This window comes from Heterocephalus glaber, unplaced genomic scaffold (assembly GCF_053883595.1).
Source record: "Heterocephalus glaber isolate CG9 unplaced genomic scaffold, H.glaber_assembly_v1.0 deba00001546, whole genome shotgun sequence".
Lineage (NCBI taxonomy): Eukaryota > Metazoa > Chordata > Mammalia > Rodentia > Bathyergidae > Heterocephalus > Heterocephalus glaber.
In genome coordinates, this window is record NW_028258339.1 from 1,761,703 (window position 1) to 1,788,869 (window position 27,167).

Genomic DNA, 27,167 nt, shown 5'->3' on the forward strand with positions numbered 1-27,167 from the left:
CTTCCATTTCCTGTTTAAAAACTATTTGCAAATATTCCCCTAGACTTTGATTTCAGAAATCTGACTTGTCTTTTTGTTTGTTTGTTTGTTTGTTTCAAAGACAAATCCTTCTCTTCTTCTCCAACCTTTCTGTTGGAGACCCAGGTCTAGACTGGCTGCTGTCATGCCCTGGTAATGACCTACCACCCTATCACAAGCTCCTTCCTTTCCCCAGTGTACTTCTGGGAGGACACCCTATGTCCTTGTTCCATCACTGCCAGATTCCAATCCCACCTTTGGCTGTGGAACTTAAACCAGAAATGAATTTTTGTATTGAACTGTTGTTTCATAGGCAGACATTTCTGAAATGACTTAGTGTTTGAAATTACTTAATATATTTTATTTGAAAAAAGGAAATTTGGAAGTGAAAGCCACTTTATGGAAAAGAGTACATACTCTACAGTTCCTTTTATATGAAGATCTAAAATAACTATACCTATGAAAAAATTCAGTGCTTGTCAATGACAAGCAGCACAGAGACTGGCTGGAAAAGGGCATGAAAACATGTGCTTGATAAGAGTACTGCACAGGTGTATCTTCCAAAATCAACAAATGCACCCTTAATATTTGTACATGTCTGGGAAGTAAATTTTTCCATAAATATATTGTAAATGCATATAAAACTATTAAATATGTATGCCAAAGTACTTTGGACGTATGTTGAGAGATGCAGTTTATTTTACAATCTTCAGCATACAAATCTTACACATATTTTGATGTACTTATCCCTAAGATTTCATGTTTTGATGCTATTATAAAAGTATTGCTTTCTTAATGTCAAGTTAAAATTCTTTGTAATTACTATGTAGAAATACAGTTAAACTTTGTATATTGGCCTGGTATCCTGCAACCTTGCCAAATGCACTGATTAATTCTAGCTTTTTGGTAGATTATAAAAGATACATACATAGGCAATCTTGTCATCTATGAATAGAAAGAATTTTATGTTTTCCTTTCTACTCTATGTACCCTTTCCTGTGAGAGAGGGGAGCTTCATTGCACTATCTAGGGCTACCAGTGCAATGTTCAGAATTGATGAGAACAGACTTTGTTGCTTTGTAATCATTCAGTGTTACGTTTGATCTTAGCTATAGGTTCTCTCTCTTTCTCTCTCTCTCTCTCCCTCTTCTTTTTCCTTCCTCCTTTCCTTCCTTCCTTTCCTCTTTTTGAGCTTGGAATTAAACCCAAGACACAGCACACATGCTAGGGCAAGCACTGAACTACATCACCTTACCCTCCACCTTAACCCTGCAAGACCTTTGGGAAACTTGCTGTATGGATTCAGATACAACAGTTCTGATAACTATGGTATCTGTGACAGTGGCTTTTTGAAGTATGGCTGAGATCCTGTTCCTTCCACTGCTGGAGAAGGTTGAGGAGCTAATTTTCTCCTCCAGTGCTGTTAGGACTGAAATCAGCACACACTCTTGTCCCCTATATTTCATGCCAGCTATTTTTGCACACATAGATTATTTCACTGTATGAGATAAATTATAATAGGAACCTCAGTTTACAGTGAGGGAGACTGAGGCTGAGAGTGGTCACACATCTTAAAAGTGGCAGAGACAGTATTTGGATACCACAGCAGTAACTGACATTTGGATGTCCACTGGGCACCAGGTATACTCTAGGTGCATCAGATGTATAAACTCATTGAGTTCTCAGGCAATCAAGAAGCATGTACTCTTATGGTCACATATCTTCTGCTATATAGCTGGGGAAATGAAGATAAAGAGAAGTTGAGACCATACATCTACTGGAGGGCATTTGTAGGTTTTGAAGCTTTACCCTCTAGCTATAGAGGCCAAGCACCTGAGTTTGCTCTACTACCTCTCCAGCAGCTTCTAGCAAAGCCCAGACCCACCTCAGTGTGGTAGGATGCTTTCTAGTAGTATCACTTCCACTGGGGCAGCAAGTTCCCCCATAATCCTCATCGACTAGCAGCCTTGAGGATAATGGCTTCTTCGGTTCAAGGACACAGGAAATTTACAGATGCCTATGTGGAAAAAGCAAAGTGAAACTGGAAATATTCAAAGGCAGTTAGAAGTGGGTACCTCTACCCACTCCATTGTTTAGTTTGGCCACTGCTATTTTCTGAGCACTTCCACAGGGCTAGACAGGGCATGGCCAGGAAATCCTGGCTCCCACTGCGGCTAAACAATTATGGTGTCTTTGTGAGCAGGGGCATCTCATAGGGGCATTGAGGTGGAATCTGAAGTACAAGTGGCTAGAGCTGCTCTGATGTCCCAAATACACGTAGGAATTACTGTGGTCCTGTGAAAGTTGGAGCCAGGGAATAAACTTTACCTTTTCCATGGCTACTAACATACAGAACTTTCTCTATGCTAAGCACTGTGCAAGGAGTTCTCTCAGTGCATATCATTTGCTCCTCACTACCCAACAAGAGTAAATAGCATAATCCTTATTTGCCAGATGGAAACTGGGATTCAAGGAGGCAACAGAACTCTCAAATGACACAGCTGGCCAGGCATGGTAGCACATGCATATAATACTAAAGAATGCAAGTTTGAGCCCAGGCTAGGCAAAATAATGACTTAGTGAAACCCTGTCTCTAAAATATAAATAAAAAGCAAAATAAAAGATAATTAGAAGTAAGGAGATTGATCTTCTTCAAATATGAAGGGGATCAAGTGATGAGAGGGGGAGGGGATGGGGAAAGGGATGAATTAAGATGTGCTGTGTACATGTATCAACTCCATACAAAGATTGTAAACATTATGTACTGCAAACATGTACTAACAGAAATTTTAAAAATTTTTTAAAGGGCTGAGGATGCAGCTCAGTGAAAAGGTTCTGGCTTCAGTCCTCAGTATCATGCAACAAAATATGTAAAAAAATAATAACAACAACAAACAACTAGTAAGTGTCTTAGCTAGTATGACTGACATCAAAGATTTATGTTCATTCTCCTTCACCAAGTATTCCCCAAAAGATTCTACTGGGCTAAAGATAATAAAACCTTGAATGGAACTAATAGTAGCAACACTGGAGAAATGGACTTTGGAAGATGAGTGAGGTTTAGGGAAAACTGTGCTTTCCTTTTGGGCTAAGCTCTGAGTCTCTAGGTAGTGTGATGGGTAGAAAATCAGAAAGAATCTGAAAGGAAAATTTTCATTCAGTTTAGAGCTTGAACAGGAAGGTGGGGACAATTTTATAAATCGCACATATGGCTTGGCCTGGAAAGAAAACTGCTGGATGGGCATAGCCCTTAAGGAAAAAAATTCCCAAGATGGAGAGTCTGCTCATGTGGTGTGGACATCATGGCATCTGGTACTTGTATTCTCCTGCCGGCATATGTGGGCAGAGGAAGAATCACTGTGGGGCAGGGGTGTGCAGGCAGGCCTGCTGTGGCCCTCTCCTTTTGCCCACCCTGGGAGAGGATTGCTACAGCAGAAGGATTTGTCCATTCCCGCCCCCCCACCCAAGGTCAGAGCTCCTAAGAAGATGCTTTCTGGTTCGTCAGGCAGAGGTAGGAAGAATGAGCAGGTTCATCCACTAGAACAAACAAAAAGACCTCCTTCCCTTGTCCTTTAATGCAGGCAAGAGCTAGAGCAAATAGCAAACCTGTTAAACTAGTTTTGAAAGTAGTTTGGGAGGTGAACGAGGAAAATGGGAAATACAGCCTTTCTAGTCCACCAGTGTCCAGGGCCTCTGGGTCTCTGCATGCCTGCAGCAGCACAGCAGGCTTCCTGGCAGGAAGGCAGCCTTCCAGGGGCACATTTCTGTAGCCTGCCCAGGAGTGTAGACGGTACCAGCTCAAGGACTGGCCAGAGACAGACAGGCTCCTGATTGGCATGTCTGAAACCATCTGGATACCTGGCTGTTCAGAGCCCCCTAACTTATTAGAACTTTGCTTTGCAGGAATTTCCTGAGGACAAATGGAAACCAATAACAGGAAACAGGAAGAGTGGTCAGTCAGGGAGGTAAGTGATGGCTCGGGAGTTGGGGTAAATTGGTGCCTCTGAGGCTTCTATAGAAATTACTAAGGTCTTCAGTTGACTTAGTTTCCTTTGAGGAAACTGGTCTGGTATCCATACCACGGACTTGGTGCCACAGATGTAATCCAGCCTGCCTCCTAGACAATTGGGTAGAGACCCAACTGATTGCTACAACATTTTGAAATACACACTACTTAGGCAGTATTGTGGGACATTGTACCCATCAGGTTAGAGGCCTGGGACAGCCCTGCACTAGTCAAAGGTCATATGGGGCCAGACTGTGTGAAAAGGAAATGAGAAAACATAAGCTATACCTCCCTTCCCAGTGGCCATGGGGAAGTTGGACTTTGTAGAAAGGAAGGAGTACTCTCTAGCTACTGCTGTGCCTTTGCCTGAGTTGTTGGAGATAACTGCTTATTGGATTCTGCCACCTTCCTTTTAATATGATTTATTGAGTGCTTAAGGTCTGCTTATTTAAAATCTAGGGACAATCCCACCACTCTGGAAGGCTGAGACAAGATCACAAGTTTGAGTACTGCCCAGGCAACTTAGTGACTTGGTGAGACCCTGTCTCAAAATTTAAAAAAACAAAACAAAACAAAAATGGCTAGGGATTTAGCTCAGTGTAAAGAACCTGGTTTTAATCCTCAGTGTATTATTGCAAAAAAAAAAGTCTGGGGACAGACCATGATAACAACTGCTGGAGACAGGCGAGGACATTCTTATAAATATCATGTGGCTTGGAATAAAGTAAAAAGCTTCTTGGGCATAGCCCTTAAGGAAACAACATGCAGGATGGACAGTCTATCCCTGTGACATGGAGATCATGGCAGCAGCATTCATGTTCCCTAAAGATGAGGTGTCTTAAGTTACTGCCCTAGGTGACCATGATGTACAGAGTTACTTTCTTCTTCTGGGTTTCTCTGTATCAGCCTGGCTGGATTTTTTTTTTATGGACTCTCTGATATAATCTTTAAGTCAGTTTTTTTTTCAGCTCAAATGATACAAGAGGCCCCTAAATTATATTGGTTCTTTATGCAATCTCTGGAACAAATGAGGGGACAGGGAAGAAGGCTCCAAATTGTGTCCTTGTTCTCCACGGTGAAGATACCAAGAAAGAGGACTAGAATCTGGGTTTCCTGAATCCTGAAGAGTTCAGGGTTCTTTCTAGGATGCCTACATTATCCCTTGTGATTTGACAGCATAGTTGGGAATTTTTCTTGCTTTTCCCTGACTCCAAATCTGGGAAACTTTTTTCTGGTTGGTAATGAGGAAGGGGTGGAAACCTATATTTGTGGATCATCTACTAAGTGTTAGTTACTAGGCTGGAGCTAGATCTTTCTATCCTGAAAATCTCATTTATTCTTCACAATTCATTTTGATGTCCATTTTGTAGATGAAATCCAGAGAGATTATATAACTTAGCCGAGGTCACACAGCTTGCAAGTGATAGAACTAGGTTTTAGATACAGGTTTCGTCTGGCTCCAAAATTCATGTTTTTCCCATTATACTTGCTTCAATTAGGATTCATAAGAAAACCCTTCAAATGATCCCTCAACATCATGTCTCAGAAGTCTACAGCTTGGGTAGGGATTTTATGAATAGTCTTGATTGCCCAGCTCTGGACTGACTTGCACTATGACCTCAGGAAAATTACTCCAGTCTAACTTGCCTGCTAAATTTCCTGCATTAGATCAAGACCTTCAAGAGAGGAGACCACGTCTTGGACATAGCCTTATTCTCTGTGCCTGATGCACAGAGATATTTCTCGTTTACTTGTCAAATGAAGAAACAGAACCTATTCACCTCTGAATGAGTGGAAAGACACAAGAACAATAGTGGTGACTAACATTTCTTGAGCTCAGTTCTCTGTACCAGGCACCATTCAAAGCATTTTACAGGCAGTTATTTATCACTGTGACTTATGGGCTTGGTACTATTTTCTCTCCATTTGACAAAAAGAAGAGACTGCTGCATACACACATACATTTATTTATCTAAAATTCCACAGCTAGTACGAACTAGACCTAGGTGGTCTAGCTTCAGAGACACTACACTATACTACACCCCTTCTCTGAAATGGTTCTATGACAGACTGGTCAGTGAAGGAAGACTTTATTAAAAATCTAACATATATACTATCTTTTCTTGTACCAAGTGGGAGGTATTAGCAAAAGAGTAGCAGGAAGCATGGTGCTTGCCCACACCACGAGCAGGAAAGGATAACCCACACAAACTTCAACAGCAGGAACAATACACTGCCACTTCCGAAACAAGCTATGTACTCCGAGCCTTGTTACACATATTAGGTTATGTTTTATCTTCCCACCAATTCTGTGGGTAGTTATTATTATATTAGGCCAGTAGGTCTCAGAAACACCAGGAGAGCTTATTGAAACACCCGGAGAGTTAGTCAGACTTCACCACCAGAGAATCTGATTCAGTAGGTATATGTAGTGGGGTTCAAAATCTGCATTTCTGACAAGCTCCCTGGGGTGGTCCTGATGCAGCTGGTCCTGGGTTCACCACTGGAATCTGAGCTTCTGAGAGGCTAAGTAATTTACTCAAGGTTTCACAGCTAGTAGAGATACACCCAGATTTAAACCCAGCTTTTACTTACACAGGTTACCAGAAGATAATACCCTGTCAAATACAGAGTTTAAACAAGTACCTAGCACGTGGTAAGGGACCAATAAATGACAAGTTTTCTTGTGGCTTGTGTAAGTTCATTGGAGGATAGGAAGACTGAATGTTGGGAGTTACAGGAGGGAAGGCCTAGACAGGAAACTAAACAGGGTATATTGGAGGAATCCACGCTACTGGTTAAATTCTGGCGCCTTGAAGTTAATCCTATGAATTCAAGTCCAGGTTCTTCTATTCACTAGTAATTGTGGGATTGACAAGTGCCTCCTTTCCTCCTGCTCCTCCCTACCTCCCTACCTTCCCTTTTCATCTCTCTCTCTTTCCTTATTTGTAACATGAGGTAGATTGTGAGGATTAAATGAGTTAACATATATTATTCCTTGAGAATAAAACCTGACACCATAAACCCTAGGTAAATGTTAGTTGCAATGCTGAGGAGGAGGAACAGGTGTACCAAAAGCAACAACAGTAGACAAAGAAGGTGATTAGTGAAGCCATGGGCCAAAATAGGTAGACCTTGAAAACTAGCTAGGATTATAAATATGGGCACAGCTAAAAATTACCAATCAGCAATGGGTACTATTGCACAGTATGGTGGCTATAGGCAACAATAATGAACTGTACATTTCAAAAAGCTAGAAGAAAGAATTTTCCAAATTTTCACTATAAAGAAATGATAAGTATTTGAAGAGATAGGTATATTACCTTGATTTAAACATTATACAGTGTATACATGTATTGACATTACATGGAACCCCATGAATATGTATAACTTTTACAGTAGTATATATTAGTATAAAATGAATTAAAATTTTAAAAAGATCAGTTAAATGCCTTGGCACTCTAGATAACTTGGCAACATTTGCACACTAAGTGGGTTGAAGGGAGACCAATTTAGGCATTGACCAGGCATGAAAGAGTGTGGTATGGATTGGGGAGGTGGAGATGGAATAGAAAAGGAGCAGAGCAGATAGATAGGTGTATGTGATATTTTGAGAGGAAAAATGTTTGTTGTGAAAATAATATTACAGAAAATTAAAAACAGAAGAAAAAGTAGCCTTATCCTTACTATCTTAATACACTGATTATTTTCAGTTCCATACCAGTTTTATCTGTAGGTTCACAAATTATTTTTTGCATGGTTATAATAGCTATGTAGACATGTTTTGTGTGTCCTGATTTCCCCACCACCACCCACTAAGCACTACTTGGTAAACACTTTTTCATGTTGCTATGCAGGCTTCCTCAATAGTTACAAGTTTTAATGGTTGTAAATATTTCACCAGCTTAATGTCCTTTAATTTATTTAATCATTCCAAAATTGTTGGGTAATTAGATTTTTTTCCAACTGCTTGTTATTTATAAAGTAGTGCTTCAGAAACAGCTATAGATATAGCCTTCTTATCATTTTGAATCATCTCATTAAAAATATCTATCTGGAATTAGGTTACTAGTTCAAAGAATATGAACATTCTTACGGTTTTCGGAGATTTCACCAAACTGCTTCTTTGAGAAGGCATTTTACACTCCCTTTAGAAATATATGAGGAAACCAGGCTCCTTGAAATTTTGGCATCATTGAAAATTTTCTTTTCCTAAGGCAATAGGTATAAATAGTACCTATTATTTAATTTTGTTCTTTTGACCACTCCAGTTTGAATATTTTTCATGTGTTTATTTAATATCTGTACTGCTTGTGATGTGAATTGTCTGTTGAGATTATTTGCTCACAAATACATGACACCTTTTAAGGAATAAGTAGAGAAATCTTGATAATTAGAGCTTGGGGTTAAACAGAAGATAAGTCAAAAATAACTCTGAGTTCTGATGACTTGGAGAAAGTTACTGACATAGATGAGGCAGTTGAGAAAAGGAGCTGCTTTGGTAGAGAAAACGTTAGAATTTGGATGTGTTGTAGTTGAAGTTAGTGGCATATACAAATGAGACCTTCTGGAGGACATTTATTAAACACCCTGGCAAGAGGCAGGATGAGGAAGAAGATCCAACAAAGGAAACTGAAGGGTCAAGCTGCCGATGGGGTAGGAGAAATCTGTGAATATACCACCACTATGGAAAATAAAGAGATGAGTGCAAATAGCTTTGGCAGTTTGGAATCACACTTTACTAACGCAAATTTAGTAAACTGATAGATATGAAAGTGAATTGCATGATGGTCTGTAAGGAAAATGCATAAAGAAGGAATACAGTCAGATTTACACATCATAAATTCCCATTTTAAGTGTACACTTTGAAAACATTTAGTAAATTTATAGTGATGTGCAATCATTACCACAACCCAGTTTTTTAGAACATTCTTGTTACCCTAAAATATCCCTCATGCCCATTGACAGTCACTCACTATTCTCACTCTCAGTACCCATCTACTTTCTGTCTTCATAAAATTGCCTTTTCTGTAGACTTCATATGAATGGAATCATACAAAATGTGTGCTGTTGTGTCACTTAGGGTGATGTTTTAAAAGTTCATCCATGTAGTAGCATGTTTCAGTGCTTTATTCCTTTTTATTGCAAAACGATATTTCATTATATTGATGTTCCACATTCTGTTTACCAGTTCATCCATTAATAGACATTTGGGTTGTTTCCACTATTTGGCTGTAGTGAATATTACTATTATGAAAACTCATGTAAAAGTTTCTATACAAATATATTTTCAGATCTTCTTAGTATATCGTTAGGAGTAGCATTTCTGGGCCATATGATAACTTTGTTTAACTTTTTAAGAAACTGCCTTTTCCCAAAGCAACTGCACAATTTTACATTCCCACCAGCAATGTAGGAGGGATACATTTTATTTTTACTAATTGTAATGCCATGATTATTACTGTGTGATTCTTTAAACATTCAAAATGAATTTTTAAAAAAGGCATTTAAACATTCAAATGTTGAAAAATAAGTTGGCTATGGAAAGGAAGTAGAGAAGTTGGGGTTATTGTGTTTAATTTAGTGGTTCTTAAAATGTTGTCCCAGGCTTAGCAGTCATAGTATCACACAAGAACTTGTTAGGAATGAAAATTATGAAGTCCCACTCAGATCTGCTGAGTGAGAGAGCTGAGATATGGGCCAGAATTCTTTGCCTTATTTAGCCCCTCCCCAGGAAATTTTGATACACACTAAGTTTGAGAACCACCAGTTTAGATGAAGATTTGTTCAGGATCTCAGACTTTGGATTGGTTTAAAAATAGAAAGGACAGAACAGTCAAAAGGAAAAGAGTATCAGTGCTGAAAATGGAAAAGGCAGATGACAGTTAAAGATCTCAGGCAAGGTAAGAAGGACTAGGTAAGGTCCAGGGGAGAGATGACATTTGTGAAGAAAAATCCTGATGGAACTTCCCTTCACCCTTACTGACCACCACACACATGCAATGCATATGAACATTTATTATGCCATATCTGTCACAACTGAAATGACAGGTGCAGGTGGGAAGTCAATTGTATAATCTTGAGCCACTCTCGCTACCTAGAAGCTTGCTATGAATTGATAACTCCAAGTACTTACACTCTTGGTTGTCTCCCTCCACTGTTAATTTGCTTTGTGCTAATATCAAACTAATTTTGATATTAGCAGGAGGAGGGAAATGGTGAATAGATCTATTGGAGAAAAAGTTACAACAATGTATGTATTTTAAAGCCAAAATATATTATTTTCTGGATTTTCTCTTTTGGTTTTCTGTACCTACGATTGCTTGCTGAGATTTCTTTCCATTTTTCCACTTTGCAAAGAACTTTAGAATGTGTAAGAGTGATCACAGTTGTGACTCAAAAATTGTAAGGTTAAGCCTTATTTTTCTTATTTTACTAATGAAGAATATAATACTTAGGAAAGATTATTTCACTGTTAACTACAAGAACAAGTATAATAGTTAATATTTATTGAGTCTTGTGTGTCATATTCATTAAATGCATTTTACATGAATTATTTTATTTATTATTTATAATGACCCTGTGAGATAGGTACTACTTATTGACCTACTTTTACAGCTGAGAAAACTCACAAATTAAAGTCACGTTCTCGAGGTCAAACAGGCATCTGACCCCAGACAGAACCTATTACTTCTGGGTTTATACAGCAACTACGTGACAAAACTAAAATTCTATTCAGTTTTTCCAGTGCTCATCCTAGGGCTCTCTTCCTTCCTTCCCTTTGTTATACTAAATCATATGCAGAGTTTAGAAAATCTAATACACACTTCCTATTTACTGATTGAGTAACAGAAAATGGATAATTCAGAATTGACTCTGATTTCATTAGGAAGAGTGGACCTTTCAAGAAGCCTTTACCACCTAAGAAGAATACAATCTTTAGAAGCATGAAGGATTTATCACAAGTATGACAAAGTCAGTGCAAACATTTGGCCATTAATATAACATTTGAGTACACAAACTTAGTCAAAGAAAATTATAAAAATATAGTGAGAGAAATAAATACATAGCTATCTTCTGCTTCAATTTAGGAAGACTAAATATAGTAATGATACTATTCTCCCTAAGTTAACATATAGATGTAAAGCACTATGACTACAATCATCATGGGATACTTTATAGAACTTGTTAAATTCATGGTGCAATATCTGGAAGAAGTGGGCCAGAATGTCAAAAGCAACAATAGTGGACTTAAACTTTTATATGTGAATGCCCATCATACAGTGATAAATATCAAAAACATGATAATGTATTTAAAAGTTAAACCATGAAATAAAAAAGAGAGATTCTAGGAACAGACTCGAACTATTTCAGACATTGAAAGCAACACTGAACTGAGGAAAGCAATCATTCTCATTAATAAATTTTAGGAATTTTAGATATCAATTTAGAGAATAATTAACTGACATAGCACATACTAACTAGAAAGTAACCAGTGAAATAGCCTATTTATTCTAGCTGTGGATGGAAGACAAATATTTATCTCTTAAATGGAGGATATCATTGGACACAAGATGGATTCAATATATAAAAGTTGAAAAAATCCTTTGTACAACAAAATGTAATAAAAAGCTACATATTAGAATGAGGAGAATTCTGGGATCAACATCGCTTATAACAGATGCCTGTCTGAAAAGAATAAAGAATGGATACAGACAGAAGGTCGGTTAGAAGATTTGACTTTATAAGTGGGCAAGGAAAATAAACAGGCAATTTACTTTACAGGTGAGGAAATAAAAGGCAGTAAAACCATTCCAAGAAAAGTACAAGCTCTTTAGCAATTGAAAAAGTACAAACAAAAGGCAACTTCAAGGCATCATAACCTTCTTATTAAACTATCAATAATTAACAGAAATGATAAATAGAAATGATAAAACCCTCCTTTGACAAGGCTGTGAGGAGACCATGTTTCTAGATGCAATATAGTTCTGTTTGCATAGAGGACAATCTAGAAATATGTGTCAAGAGTTATAAAACTTGTCATATTCTGACCCAACATAACTCCAAGGAAATAAACTAAAAGAAAAAAATACTCTATTTGAATATGTTCATAGTGCTACTTATGGAAACAGCTTACTAATCTAATATGTCGTCATGCTGGAATAGAATAACTATTAACAGCAGATAGATATAAAAAATATTGCGTATTGCAAAAAATGGGCATTTGTAATAATATTTACTGCCCAAAAGCTAAATCCTAAAGCACGTTTTCAATCTGATAGTAGCCATACACAGAATTCAGAAAAGAATATGGTAAAATGAACTTGAATACATGTGATAGTCTTTAGGTACAAGTCAAGAGTCTGGAATTTATAATAAAAAAGGAAATCTAAAGAAGGGGCATCTCACACTAGTTAGATTTAGGGCTGGGAAGTTAGAGATCAAGGGCTTTGGGAAAAAAGCCTTCTATCAATGATAGATGCGTTTGATCTCACTACTAGCTAAAATTTGATTTGCTGGAATTTTCCATTCAGTCAGCACTTCTGCTTATCTAAATCCATGAGAACCTTGACATTTCTGAAGGGGCACCTTACCAGACCTTTCTGAAAATCCATATTCATTGCCACCATTATGACATAGCAATCGCAAACCACACACACACACACACACACACACGAAAACCACACACCCCAATAAACATTTTTTTCTTTTTATTCATTAAGTTTATTGGTACATTTTACGTATACATTATGATCACATTCATCATTGGGAATTTGTACCTGTACATGATATATCTTGTTTCTTGTTTTTTCCTTATTCCCTTTCCCTTCCTTACACCCCTCAACCCTTCCCTATTTCCAAAACTTGGTTCTGTTTTTTCCTTCTTTTCACATATTTTTTCTTTCCCTTCTTTCTTTTCCCCTACCCCTCCCACTTCCCCTTCCCTTTTGCCCCTTTTCTTCCTAATGCACATTATCTATTATACATTTCAGTCCTCATTTACACTTTCAGTTTCTCACACCAGAGAAACAATTCAGTGTTTATGCATGTGTATCCAATTTATTTCACTTAAGAATATGGTCTCAATGTGCATCCATTTAGCTATAAATGTCTTTAGTTTATCATTCTTTGTGGCTAAGTAGTACTCCATTTTATAAAAAAAAACACATCTTTTTTTATCCATTTGTCAGTTGATGGGGATTTGGGTTGTTTCCAAGATTTAGCTATTACAAACTTTGCCACTATAAACATGGGTGTGCATATGTTGCTGTGATATGATGCTTTTGGGAAGATACCCAGCAGGGAGATGGCTGGGTCAAATGGGACCTCTAATCCTAGTTGTCCAATAAACATTTTAATACCTCGCTCAGAGGCATCACTTTCTCAAGATCGTCCCTTCACTTCCATTACTAGTTGTAGTTTCCAAAGAGTTTGCATTTTTTTTTTTGGGTACCGGGGATCGAACTTGGGTCCTTGCGCTTGCACAGCAGGCGGCGAAACCACTGAGCTAAATCCTTGGCCCCCAAGAGTTTGCATTTTGATGCCACTGTTCACAAAGAAAAATAATGTCTCTCTACCATGGTGCTTGTGTATGTATGGAGAACTTGACAACACATAGAGATGAGGATCACTGGAGAGAGGGAACTAAGCTTCACCCAGTACAGCTCAAAGAAGGCCAGGACTTCTCTAATCTCTTCAAAAGACACTTAACATCCCTCTTGGGGACTAGAGAAGGCTCAGGGTGAGTCCTCTTGCTTGTATTTGTTGTTGGTAAGTAAGCTCAATGTTCCTTATTCGAAGTTCTGTGAACCCATGAGCAAAGAGAGATGATGGGCAACAATCTCTCCAGGTCCTTCTCTCTTTCTTGTGTAGTCTCCTTGTGTGTCACCTCCTGGACCTTACAAATATTTACTTCAGCAATAACCTGGGAGTGGCTGTTTCTCTTGGCACACTCTTATCTTTTGGCTGCTGAGAGGAGGGAAAGGCTAGAGGAACTGGCTCTGGGCACTCTTGCTACTGAGATCCTGGAATGCCAAGCTATTGTGGTGAGTTTAAAAATAAAATGTCCAAACAAGAGAACTTCAAAAGGGCCAAGGAACAGGCAGGAGAAGATTTTTCATTTTCTGCAAATATTGGTCTTCATTTTCAATTATTATTAGGCAAAAAAATTAACAAAAGGGGAAAATCTGTTCATCAGAAGAAAAGGCAACCTGTGCCAAAAGTAAAAGAGAACAACCTAAGCTTTGGCAGACAATTTGCTTTTGTTTTTGAGATGTAGTCTCCTTGCTGGTGTCAACAAAGCCCTTTCTCATACTTAGCCTTTATGCTTCCTTCCCTTTCCTCGATGAGGGACTAAACTCTTCATACACCTTCACATGAGTATAGTGTAGAGACCTTTTGCTCCACCCCAAGGAGTTCTTGCTCCAGTGAGATTGTCCCTTACAGCCAAACAAGGCAAGTTCCAGTCTGGACTCTGCTGTCTCTTACTTGCTAGGAAAATGATTTACCCTTTTTGAGCATTAGAATCTTCATCTGCAAACTGGCAATCATGGTACCTACTTTCTTGTTGTGAGGATTCACTGAAATCCACATATACCCAATGGATTACTGCTCTGCCATAAAGAAGGATAAACTTAAATTAATTTTAGGAAAATGGATGCACCTTGAGACCATAATGTTAAGTAAAATAAATTAGACACACAAGTCTAGATATAGCATGGTTTCTCTTATATGAAAAATCCAAAGTATAAATAAATTAAAGAGCAAAATAAAAGATAATAGGAAACAGGAAGACAGATCTTCTGCAAAACAGAAGCGACCAAGAGATGGAGGGATAGTGGAGGGAAAGGGACCAAAAATGGAGGGATGGGGGATGCAAAAAGAACTGAGATGCTCTGTACATGTACCAACTTCCCATGAGGAATGTAATCCTTATGTACTGCAAACGTGCTAATAAAAATAAAAGTTAAAAAACAAAACCAACAAAATAAAACCTCAAATAAAAAAAGGGCAAAGGAAATGGCAAACATAGTGCCCAATACATAGAAAGAAGTAAGAAACCGTGGCTCCTGCCCAATGAAGCTCTTTGTCTTCTATTTCAGAGAGAGAAGTCTTACTTGGTCCCAAAGTGGAGTTGTAGATTTCTGTGCATTTTATAAGGCTGAGCCTTTGAAAATAAAACTTTTACAGTACACCAATATCCTTGGCTAAAGCCTAACACACTTCAGTGAATGCCTGTTAAACCAATGCCCTGTGGCCATGGCTGAGAAGAACCCTGCTCCATGATAATAATCGAATTTACTACCTTTTGCATTTCCTTAGCCAAGATACAGGAGAGTCAATAGAGCAGATCCGAATACACACAGTGTCAGAAAGACTTGGGTCTGGACTCCAGTAGAATTTAAAAATCTGTTTCCGTAACTCAAAAGCTGTATGACCTTAGGCAAGGTATTTATTTCAGTTTCAGTAAAATACCTGTGTTATAAAGCTGCCATGAAAATTTACTTTATAAAAAGGACCTAGAAATGATGCTGCATACATGCCAAAGTGCCTAATAAATGACAGTATTATATTGTTAGTGTGAACTCTGTTACTGAGGGCCGTGGCATATGTTTGTGTAAATTGTGCAGTGCACAATCCTCACAACTGTATACTTCAGCCCTGCTCTTTGTTCCTATCAAGGAAGTTGGGCTGCACTACTGTCTGATTAATATTCAGGCCTGCTCAACAGTACAAAAACCAGGAGACCTCAGGTGCCACCTCAACTACATGGCTTCCTAGCCAGGAATCCCTAATTTTTAATTGAAAAATAAATGCATGTAGTATAAACACACATGTATCCACACATTCATGCACTATAAGAATCTCATCCCAAACTATCAGTATAAGTATTCAGAAAATATTTTTAGCAGTTTGTTGTGTACTCTTCCAGAAGGGTAATGTATGTACTTGTATACACACTCTTTCTTACAAAAATGAGAACACAATATACACTTTTTTCTGTTCTACATCTTTTCATTTTGGTGATTTTTCTACAGGTTACATATGGATCTTTTGTACTACTTAAAGGCTAGGTAGCATTCCATATTTAGATATTTCTTTTTTATTTAACTAATTCCTATAGAAAAGCATTTAGAATTTTTTGTCTTTTGTGGTTACAAACAAAGCTACACTGAATATCCTCATGGACATCTCTCTATGTTCATGTTGAAATATATCTGTAGGGTTAATTCCTGGAAGTTGAATTGCTGGGTGAAAGAATATGCACATTTTGCCTTCTTCTCTTTCTAAACACACCCTAAAGAAGTGACACTAGTTCAAACTCTCACCAACAGTTATATGAAATCTCCTGTTTCCTTATAACCTTATCAATTCTTTAAGTTTTTATTTAAAAATATTTCAGTATTTTGTATTTGCACCTCTTTGATTTTAATTAAAGTGAGTTTGGATACCTTTTGATATGTTGATAAATTTTCCTCATTTTTTTAATGAACTTTACCCTTGTACCTTACATATGAAGTGTATTTTCCCCTTAGTTGTGTTACAAATATTTTTTCTCCATGTATCATCACCTTTTCACTTTATACTTTTTCAAGTCATAAATCTTTAAGTTTTAGAAAGTCAAATTTAGCAACTTTGTCTTATTGTTTCTATACTGTATTTGGTATCTTACTTAAAAAGAACTTATGCTGTCAAGATTATTTTAGTTTTCCCATGTTTTTGTTTTCTTTTAGGAACTTGTAAAGTCACTTTCTTTACATTTGAGTCTTGATAATCTAAACTTTATTTTGTTGTAAAGAGTGATACGAGGATTCAGCCTTATTTTTGTCCCAATGGTTATCTAGACGTTCTAAAACTGTATATTGACTAAGCCATCATTCTTTCACTATTTAAAGTAATTTCTTTTTCACAAATTAATTTTCCATATATGTTTTGGATTTACTTCAATGTCCTAGTGTTTTATGTTTTTGTCCATGGATCTGCTTTTCTACTTTTTTTTTTTTTTTTTTTTTTGGTACCGGGGATCAAACTCGGATCCTTGCGCTTGCGCAGCAGGCGGCGGAACCACTGAGCTAAATCCCCGGCCCTTTTCTACTTTTGAGATTGCTTTATTCACTGTATCTTTAGAGCATATTTTAGTAATTTGTAGGGTTACCATTCCCTCATCATTTTTTTCCTACTTTCCTGGCAATTCTCACAACTTTGTTTTTTCCAAAGAAATTTAGAATAATGTTCCAAAATGCAATCTGTTGACAATTTTATTGAGTCTGCACTAAGTTTATAGATTAATTTAGGTAGAGTTGACATCTTTATAATATCGAATCACCTGTGTTAGGAAAGTGTATGTCTTTTCATTTATTTACATCTTGTTTTACATCTTTCAATAGAGTTTTATGGTTTTCTGCATGTAGGCCCTGCATATTTCTTGTTTAGGTTTATTCCTAGGCATTTAATCTTTTTAATTTATGTAGTAAGCTTTCCTTCCACTGTATTTTCTGATTGTTGCATGCATAGGAAAGTTGTTGGTTTCTACAAATTACTTTCTACAAATTACCCCAATACCTTACTGAATTTTTTTACTATTGGAATTAATGTTTTAATTCCTTCTCATGAATTTTCCAGAAAGATGTATCATCTATACATAGCGATAAGATATCCCCTGTTTCAAAGCTTTCATATTTATCATGTCAAATTGCATATCTAATACTTTCAGAACAATTTTAAATACCAGTGGAGGAAGCAGATAATTTCTCTTATTCCTAATTTTAGTGAGAATGCCTCTAGTGTTTTGCCATTAAGTACAATGTTTACTTTGTAAAAAATGTATGATGATGATTGCTTCTCAGCCTTTTGTCTAAGATCAAGTGTAAAAAACGTATGATGATAATTATGGTATATAGAATACCTACATTTCCCTATTTTTTTCAATCTGGGAAATCTGAAAAGCATGTTAAATTGTTATTGCATATATTTTAGGATTAGGGAGGTTGCATTATGGTTTTTATCCTTTAGTTTATTGATGTTGTCAATTATATGACTAGATTTCTAATATGGAACCAGTCTTTTATTTCTAGGATGAACCCTATTTGTTTATGATGTACTATATGTTTAACACCCTCCTAGATTCTCTTTCCTAATATTTTTTCTAAAAATTTTTGCATCACTAGCCTAGTTTTCCTTTATGTATTTTCTCATTGGATTTTGGTATCAGTGTTATGCAGGAACCTTTCGTCTCTCTTTATTCTCTAGATTCCAGAATCTAGAAAGTATAAGTAACATTGATGTTTTCTGATTCATGAAAATTGATCAAATTAACATGAGATTATGTGATTGTGCTATTTTTGCTAGAATTTATCAGTATTTTTTATGGCAACTGGTGGATTAGATATTCTGTAGTGAGTTTTGGTAATTTTTGTTTTTCTAAAAAATCATTCTGAGTTTTCAAATTTTTTTGTAAAATAAAGTATTCTTCTACTCTTTTCTTTTGTTCTGTTACTGGTTATTTCTCCATTTCTAAGTTTGTGTGTTTGGGTTTTTTAAATTAGGTTAACAAGTGGCTTATCTGTTTTACTGTTTTGTATTTTCTTTTGAAGAACTGACTTTGTCTTTCATTATTAGTTCTATCATTTGCATTCTATTATATTATTTTTAACATTAGTTCTATTATATTTCTCCTTTGTTTAGGCTTATTTTTGAGATTCTTTTCATAACTTCTTTTGTTAAAAGCTTAATTAATTTAATTTATTCTTATGTATCAATGTAATTGGGATTACAATTAGCCAAGGAGATCCTCTAGCTTCTAGTATTTTCATTGTTGTTATTTTCTAGATATTTCACAATTTCAAATTAGATTACCTCTTTGGCTAAAGTTGAAGGTTTTTTCCCCCTGTTTATTATCTAGAGGCTAGAGATTTCAATCTTTAATATTTGTTACTAATTTCTAATGTTATTTAATTGCAATTATAGGCTGTATTTAGTACTACTTGTATTTTTTTTGTTCAATATGTAGTTGATTTTTATAATATTCAATAAGCCCTTGGAAAGAAAGTGTAGCCTTTTTTGTTTGTTTCATTTCCTTTTTTAGTGCATATTCTTTATATAGATTAATGAGTTCCATTTTGGCACATTTGTATGTGGACATAACTACTTTGATCATTTTGATCTTAGCATATAAAGAAATTTAGATTTTTTCCATTAACTTAGTTTTTGACCAACATAGTCTGTCATCAGTTGAAACAATTGTACATTTTGCTTTTGGTTTTTTCCACTTTTGCATTTCCTGTAGATTTTGCTTTATCAATTTTGATATTGTGGATTTTTGGTGCATAAAAGTTTCAGGGTAGTTAGAGTCTCATCTGTGTCTTATTTATTGATTTTTGCCTTGAATGAAATGTTTTTATAAAGGAAGTATCATAACTTTTAAAATGTTTGCATTAATTTATGCATTAAACAGATATTTATTGAAGACCTACTGTGTGCTAGTCACTGGATCAATTGAATAAGATACAAGACCCCTACCTTTGTGGGACTTATATTTTAAAGAGTAAAACACAAAATAAGTGAAAATAAATATGTGATATAATATCAGGTGGGGATGAGTGCTCAGAGAAAAAAGTAGACTAAGGATGATTAAGAAATAATCTCTATATTAGATAAGCTAATCAGGAGGGGGCCTCTCTGCCTGGTATGCATTTAGTATCCTTTACACTCATTACTTTTTGTTATTATTTTTATTTTTCCTGAAGAGCTATGCCAGCTAGAACAGTTTACACATAAGGAATTCCTCTTCCTGAGGAGAGTGTGCACAAGGGATCTATAGGTAGGCTAAGGGTCACATGAGAAGAGGTCAAGATTCTGAATATGAATTTCTGATCCATGTGAATGGTGAACTAGCCCAGACGGCGACTGAGATAAAGGGAATGAAGAACATTTTGCTTTCCATTCTATCTGAGCCGGACTACTATTATGTGTATTATTATTTTTAAAGAAATATTCTCAGTCTTCATCATGACTGTTGAATGGATGTTCTGTCTGATCTAACTGAACCCTTGGAATTTCCTGTCACTGGGTATGACTTAGCATGATGTTGACTGCTCAGAGGCTACAGCAAGAAACCAGACCTTATGCCTCAGAAGGTTTAACTGTTTATATTCTGGGGCAAAAGCGATGTCTTTAAACTTTATTATACAGAAGATTGACATTTTATACATATTTAAATAAACCTGGGCTTTTTCCTTGTAGGTTTTCTTCTATTACAAGAACAGAACCTTATTTTGCCTCCCAAGTGATAGTCTTTTAAAATTTTCTGATAGTTTTTTCTAACTATACTATACATAAATACACTATACATATATATTTATATAACATATAATATATATATAGTACATTAAAATTATATGTACATACATCCATAAGTCTTGATCTTGAATTTATTTTGATATACATTATATAGTGTAGCTCCAAATAGCACTGCTCTGCAGTTACCTCAAAAAGATTGTTTTCTCTTTCTTTTGGAAGATTATGTCTGATGTTTTTATAAACAGTTTTGTTTTTGGACTTTTTTTCCTGTTAATAACATACTTTTAGTTGCAGCTATGTTATAACATGTGTAATCTTTTATTTATCCCCGTCCTCATTTCTTCAGTAGCAGAACACTCTTTAATGTAATATCCTGCCTTTTCTTGCAAGGTAATGTTAAAAAATCTATAGTTATAAATTTTATACTGGGAATTCTGATTGGAACTTTAGAAGAAGATATTTTAAATCCAAATAGCAGATGAATGGTCTGCTTGGTAATTTTGCTACAATTCTAAGAACATAGAAAGTATCCATATGTAATTCATAATACAGGTTGCATCCAAAGAGGCAACAAGGGAAATGGAAGTGAGGAGTGATACAAAGGGGATTATTTATTTTATTTATTTTTTTATTTTTTGGTACCAGGGATCGAATTCAGGACCTTGCGCTTGCGAGGCAGGCGGCGGAACCACTGAGCTAAATCCCTGCCCAATTTATTATTTATTAAGAAAAATATGAAGCATATGTATGAAGCATAGATTGCAAAGTATTAAAATGTGCTAATTTTGAGTGGTAGGTAGGAACATGGCTATTTATTATGGCAATACCTATACATCTGTAAATATTTGAAATTTTTTCTAATTAAAAAACAAAGATGGCAGATAAGGCACAACAACCAGGTGGTAAGCCCCAAAATATAGCATATCTAATCTGAATGCTATAAACAGACTAGGTCAGTGTGTATGTATCTAGACTTTATAGTGAGACGGTTCAAGTTCTAATCCTAGTTCTACCATTTATTAGCTTCATGACCCTAGGCAAATGACTTAACCTATACCTCAGTTTCCCTAACTATAAAGTGAGAATAACGGCTACATTGTAGGGTTATTGTGAAGGTGAAATAAGACAAGAAAAGCACTTAAAATAGTGTCTGATACTTAGTATATGCGCAGTAAGTTTTAGCTATCATTATCATAGTCTTATTATTGTGATTATAATTACTGTGACTAGTGTAATTACTACATGCATTACAGTGTTTTGTGGCCGTCTTAAATTGCTTATAAATGATGTTATTCAAAATATGGACCCATCTGCAAAGTGGTTTATCTTTTTCAAACCCCATTTACTATTTTGCAGGGAAATGGCTCATTCCAAGGCCAACTTTTCATGGGCAACCTCCTTCCATTCCTGCCTTGAGAACTCAGCACTTGACTTGAGCCACCGAGCAATTTCTTCTCTTGACCTCCTTGGAGACTTCAAACATGGCTTGAAAAAAACAGAAGAAACTTCAGTTTATGAGGAGAATTCTCTTGCCTCCATGCCCCGTCCACTGCGCAGCCGTGCCTTCTCAGAGAGTCACATCAGCTTGGAGCCTCAGAACACCCAGGCTTGGGTGCAGCATCGAAAGGAGCTCTTTACCAAAGGTGACGAAACACAGCCTGATCCTGTTGGAGCCAGGAAGAAGCCCTTTCCTCCTCCTCGCCCCCCTCCTCCCAACTGGGAGAAATACAAACTCTTCCGGGCAGCCCAACAGCAGAAGCAGCAGCAGCAGCAGCAACAACAACAACAGCAGCAGCAGAAGCAGAAACAGCAGCAGCAACAACAGCACCAGCAGCAGCAAGAGGAGGAGGAAGAAGAGGAAGAGGAGGAGGAGGAAGAGGAGGAGGAGGAAGAGGAGGAGGAGGAGGATAGAGAAGAGGAAGAAGAGGAGTTGCCACCTAGGTATTTTAGTTCAGAAATCATTGGTCCCTGTGCTTCCAATCCTGAAGAGGTCCTCAAGCAGCCACAACCCTTGAGCCTTGACCACCTGGAGGCCTCAAGGAGAGGTTCACAAAGCTTCTCAGACCAAGAGTCTTTTGCTCTCCATACCAGCGATTTCCTGACTCCAATAAGGAGCCACCTGGGGTCTCAAATTGAGCAGGCACAGCCCTCTTACTATTATGGCATGGGAGGACTTTGGAGGACATCAGAGCAAGAAGCCATTGATTCCCCCAAGTAAGTGTTTGTGAGAGACACTGGGTCCCTGAAGATGGACACAGCATGAGATCAAATTCTACTTCTACTATTTATCAGCTGCCTGACTTTGGGCTGTTAAATTAAGTTTCTCCCAGCCTTAGTTTTCTTACCTGGAAAATGGGCATAATACTTGCTCTGGTATTAGTTGTTGTGAATATAATCTATGTAAGGAACATAACTACATGCTTAGCATATAGTAGGTGCTCAGTAAATGGAAGTTATCAATGTTCATATCCCTAAATATCATTATTAACATGTATTATTTCTCAGTTTGTCTTTAAGGTATGTATCAATATCCGGCCCCTGATCCCAGAAGCATAGGCCTACTAAACCCCTTTTTGATTGTACTAGGCCTTTACTGGAAACCTGGCTTAGGGTCTTTTCTGGCAACCTAGCTTGCCAATCTTCTCGAGGCTAAGTAACCTTGGCCTCTAAACTCTCCCACCCCAGTATCAAAGGTATTCCTGAGGCTGGCTCTTTGTGCCCTGGTAATTCCTTACAATTGCTAACAACAGTCTTTATCTCTTCCACTTTCCCCCCTCCTTACTTCCTTGACTCTTTGCATTTCACAGAAAGGTCAAAGCAGGACTGTGGGCTGGAGTGAGATGGCAGGTCTTTGTTCACGTGCCACTGTGCCAGTGCTTCTGCTAGCCCAATACCTGGTTGTCACTTTTACCCCAGAGCAAAACCCCCAGACTACCTCTTCTTAGTGCTTTGTCTCTCAGCTCTGCCTGCTCTCCTGCAGAGAGCTCTCCCCTTTCTCTGGTCGGGGTGGGAGCAGGAGACAGGTGTCTTCTAAGTGCTTTCTTTAAATCCCTTTATAATGAATGTGCCTGAGACTTATCAGTATTAGAAATACTTCATTGCTGTGCCTTTTATTGACAGGCAAATCTTGTTACTTGACCATCTGGAGCAGGTTGAACAATTTTCCAGGCTGAGGTGCCACAAGCTTTTTTTTTTTTTGAAACAGAGTATCGCTTTGCAATTCAAACTAGCCTTGAACTCACTATATAGCCCAGGCTGGCCTCGAATACAAGGTGATCCTCATGCTTCAGCCTCCTGAGTACTGGGATTGCAGACATGCGGCATCGCACCTGGCTGCCACAACCTTTTAAAGCATTTTCAGGGCCTAGCTTCCAGGTATTGTGAGAATCCCTTACCAGATACCATATGGCTGCTTCTCAAGCTGTCTGACATCTGTCTGCAGATCATCCTTATTTGCAACTAGAAAATGTTTGTGGAAAGTAACCAGAACCCAGGCAGTCTGGTTCACTCTGTCCACATGTCATCTCAGGATCTCTGAGCTCTTGAAGAATATTTTATTCCATAAAAATAGGAAAGGAAGAAGTGAAACTCATTATTTGCCAACGATATGATACTCTACATAGAAGACCCTAAAAACTCCACCAAAAGACTTCTAGTCTTAATTGACACATTCAGTAGAGTAGCTGAATACAAGGTCAGCACTCAAAAATCAATAGCCTTCTTGTACACAAATAACAGACTCAGTAAGAGAGAAATTACGGAAACAATTCCTTTTACAATAGCACCCCAAAAAAATGAAATATCTAGGAATCAAACTAACAAAGGAAGCAAAAGACCTCTACATTAAGAACTCCCACACTCTGAAAAAAGAGATTAAAGAGGATATAAGAAAATGGAGAGATATCTCCTGTTCCTGGTTAGGAAGAACCAATATAGTGAAAATGACCATACTTCAAAACTGCTATACAGATTCAATACAATCCCAATTAAAATCCCAATAGCATATTTCACAGAACTAGAGGAAACAATCCAAAAGTTCATCTGGAACCAGAAGAGACCTAGAATAGCAAAAGCAATTCTAGGCTAGGCAACAGGGTCATGGCAGGGGTATCACAATTCCCAATTTGAAACTGTACTACAAAGCCACTGTGATAAAAACAGCATGGTACTAGCAAAGAAACAGACCTGAGGATCAGTGGAATAGATTACAGGACCCAGAAACAACTCCAGACATACTCAGCTACCTCATCTTTGACAAAGAAGCCAACCATTCTCACTGGAGGAAAGATAGCCTCTTTAATAAATGGTGTTGGAAACACTGGATTTCAACCTGCCAAAGATTAAAACTAGACCCATATCTTTCACCATGCACTAAACTAAGATAGAAGTGGATTGAAGATCTAAATATTAAGAGAGAAACACTAAACTCATTGGAAGATAAATTAGGTAAAACTCTTGAAGACATTGGCATAGGAAAAGACTTTATGAACAAAACCTCAGTAGCACCGGAACTGGCACAAAGAATCAACAACTGGGATCTCTTCTTATTAAAAAGCTTCTGCACTGCAAGAGAAACCACCAACAGAGCTAACAGACAACCTACAATGTGGGAAAAAATTTTTACCAGCTGTTCCTCAGACAAAGGTCTTACTATCTAGAATATATAAAGCACTTAAAAAAATCAGACCCCCAAATATAAAGACCCAATTAAAAATGGGCATCTGAAATGAACAGACATTTCTCAAAGAAGTACAAGCAGCAAATAAACATATGAAAAAATGTTCAACATCACTCCTCATTTGAGAGATGCTTATGAAAACAGCACTGAGATTCTACCTGCACCAGAAAGAATGGCTGCTGTCAAGAAATCAACCAATAACAAATGCTGGCAGGGTTGTGGGGCGAAAGGAACCCTTCTCCATTGTTGGTGGGAGTGCAGACTGGTGCAACCACTGTGGAAATCAATATGGAAATACCTCAAAAAACTAGGATTAGAGGTCCCATTTGACCCAGTTCTTCCCCTGCTGGATATTTTCCCAAAAGAATTAAAAGAATCATACCACAGTGATATATGTGCACCCATGTTCATAGCGGCACAGTTTGCAATAGCTAAATCTTGGAAACAGCCCAAATGCCCATCAACTGGAGACTGCATAATGAAGATGTGGTGTTTTTTTTTTATAAAATGGAGTGCTACTCAGCCATAAAGCATGGGAAATTAGAGACATTTATAGCTAAGTGGATGCACACTGAGGCCATACTCTTAAGTGAAATAAATAGAACATACATGTGTAAATACCAAATAAATTCTCTGGTGTGAAAAACTTAAAGTGTAAATAAGGATCAAAGTGTATAATTGGTATTGTGAAATAGGGAAAAAAGGTCTAAAGGAGTAGGGGAAGTGGGAGGGGTAGGGAAAAGGAAAGAAGGGAATGGAATTAATATGAGAAAATGAAAAAAAGGAAACAAAATCTTTGTAAACAGGGAGGGATGGAGGAGGTGAAGGGAGGGCAGGGGAAGGGGAAAAAAAGAAGAACCAAGACACATCATGTAAAGGTACAGGATCCCAATGATGAATGTAGCTGTATTGTATGCCTAAAATGTACCAATAAATTAAATGGAAAAAAAGAATATTCTATTCCAGGCCGTAGAATTGCACAGAACCAGAAGCATGCAGCTTTATTATATTGTAAAGAAGGATAGTGTTAGGGTCAAATAGATGTATAATGTTTTAAACCTAAAATGCAAACAAAAACATCCAAATTTCAGCCAAGTTAAATTGCAATGTAATGTCTAGAATACACATACAACTAGGATAGCAGAATTTTCAAATGTTGTTCAAGTCTCATAACTCTGATTCAAGTATAGGTGTAGCTTGCTTTATGGGCTGCATGCACTTCTTGTCAGGGCACTGTGGAAGTATTCTGACTTTTGCTTTGATGTTCACTTTTAAATTCTGATTATGTTTTCATAGATTTCCTGTGATCCTTTCCCTGTTCATGGAGGCAATAAGGAAAGGGGCACTAGAGCACAGTGGCTAATATGATCTACTATAGTATGATAGAGGGCTGGGTCTGCTGAGCATCTCAATCTCCAGTTAGGACATCCTTTTTTCCTTTACAATTTCTTTTTTTAAAAAAATTTATTGTATTGGTACATTTTAGGTATTCAATATAATGACATTCATCATTGGAAATTTGCACCTTTATGTAATCTCTCTTGGTTCTTATTTTTCCCCCTTCCCCTGCCCTCCCTTCACCCCCTCCACCCCTCCCTATTTACAAAGATTTTGTTTCCTTTTTTTCATTTTCTCATATTAATTCCATTCCCTTCTTTCCTTTTCCCTACCCCTCCCACCACCCCTGCACCTTTAGAGCTTTTCCTATTTCAAATTATCAATTATTTGTTTTAATCATTTTAATCCTTCTTTATGCTTTCAGTTTCTCACACTAGAGAAACTATTTGGTATTTACACATATGTGTCCTGTTTATTTCACTTAAGAGTATCACCTCAATGTGCCTCCATTTAGCAATAAATGTCTCTAATTTCTTGTTTTTTAAGGCTGAGTAGTACTCCATTTTATAAAAAAACCACATTTTCTTTATCCAGTCTCCAGTTGATGAGCACTTGGGGGTTTCCAAGTTTTAGCTATCACAAACTGTGCTGCTATGAACATGGGTGCGCATATGTCACTGTGGTATGATTCTTTTAATTCTTTGGGGAAGATACCCAGCAGGGGAATAGCTGGGTCAAATGGGACTTCCAGTCCTAGTTCTTTGAGGTATCTCCATGCTGATTTCCACAGTGGTTGCACCTCATTTACAATTCCTGATTCAAAACTTT

At 37.2% G+C, this 27,167-nt stretch overlaps 1 protein-coding gene across 4 annotated transcripts in view; it reads left to right on the top strand.

Moving 5' to 3' along the window:
* The window catches only part of Shroom4 (shroom family member 4), a 273,979-nt gene that overhangs the window by 230,411 nt on the left and 16,401 nt on the right, over positions 1-27,167 (top strand). For 3 of the 4 annotated variants that reach the window (XM_021249971.2, XM_087189706.1, XM_021249972.2), the window contains 2 exons: positions 3,922-3,983; positions 21,680-22,537. In XM_021249971.2, the coding sequence (XP_021105630.1) occupies positions 3,922-3,983; positions 21,680-22,537 (920 nt within the window). The remainder of the gene's footprint in view (positions 1-3,921; positions 3,984-21,679; positions 22,538-27,167) is intronic. The other variant, XM_087189707.1, reaches the window with a different exon arrangement.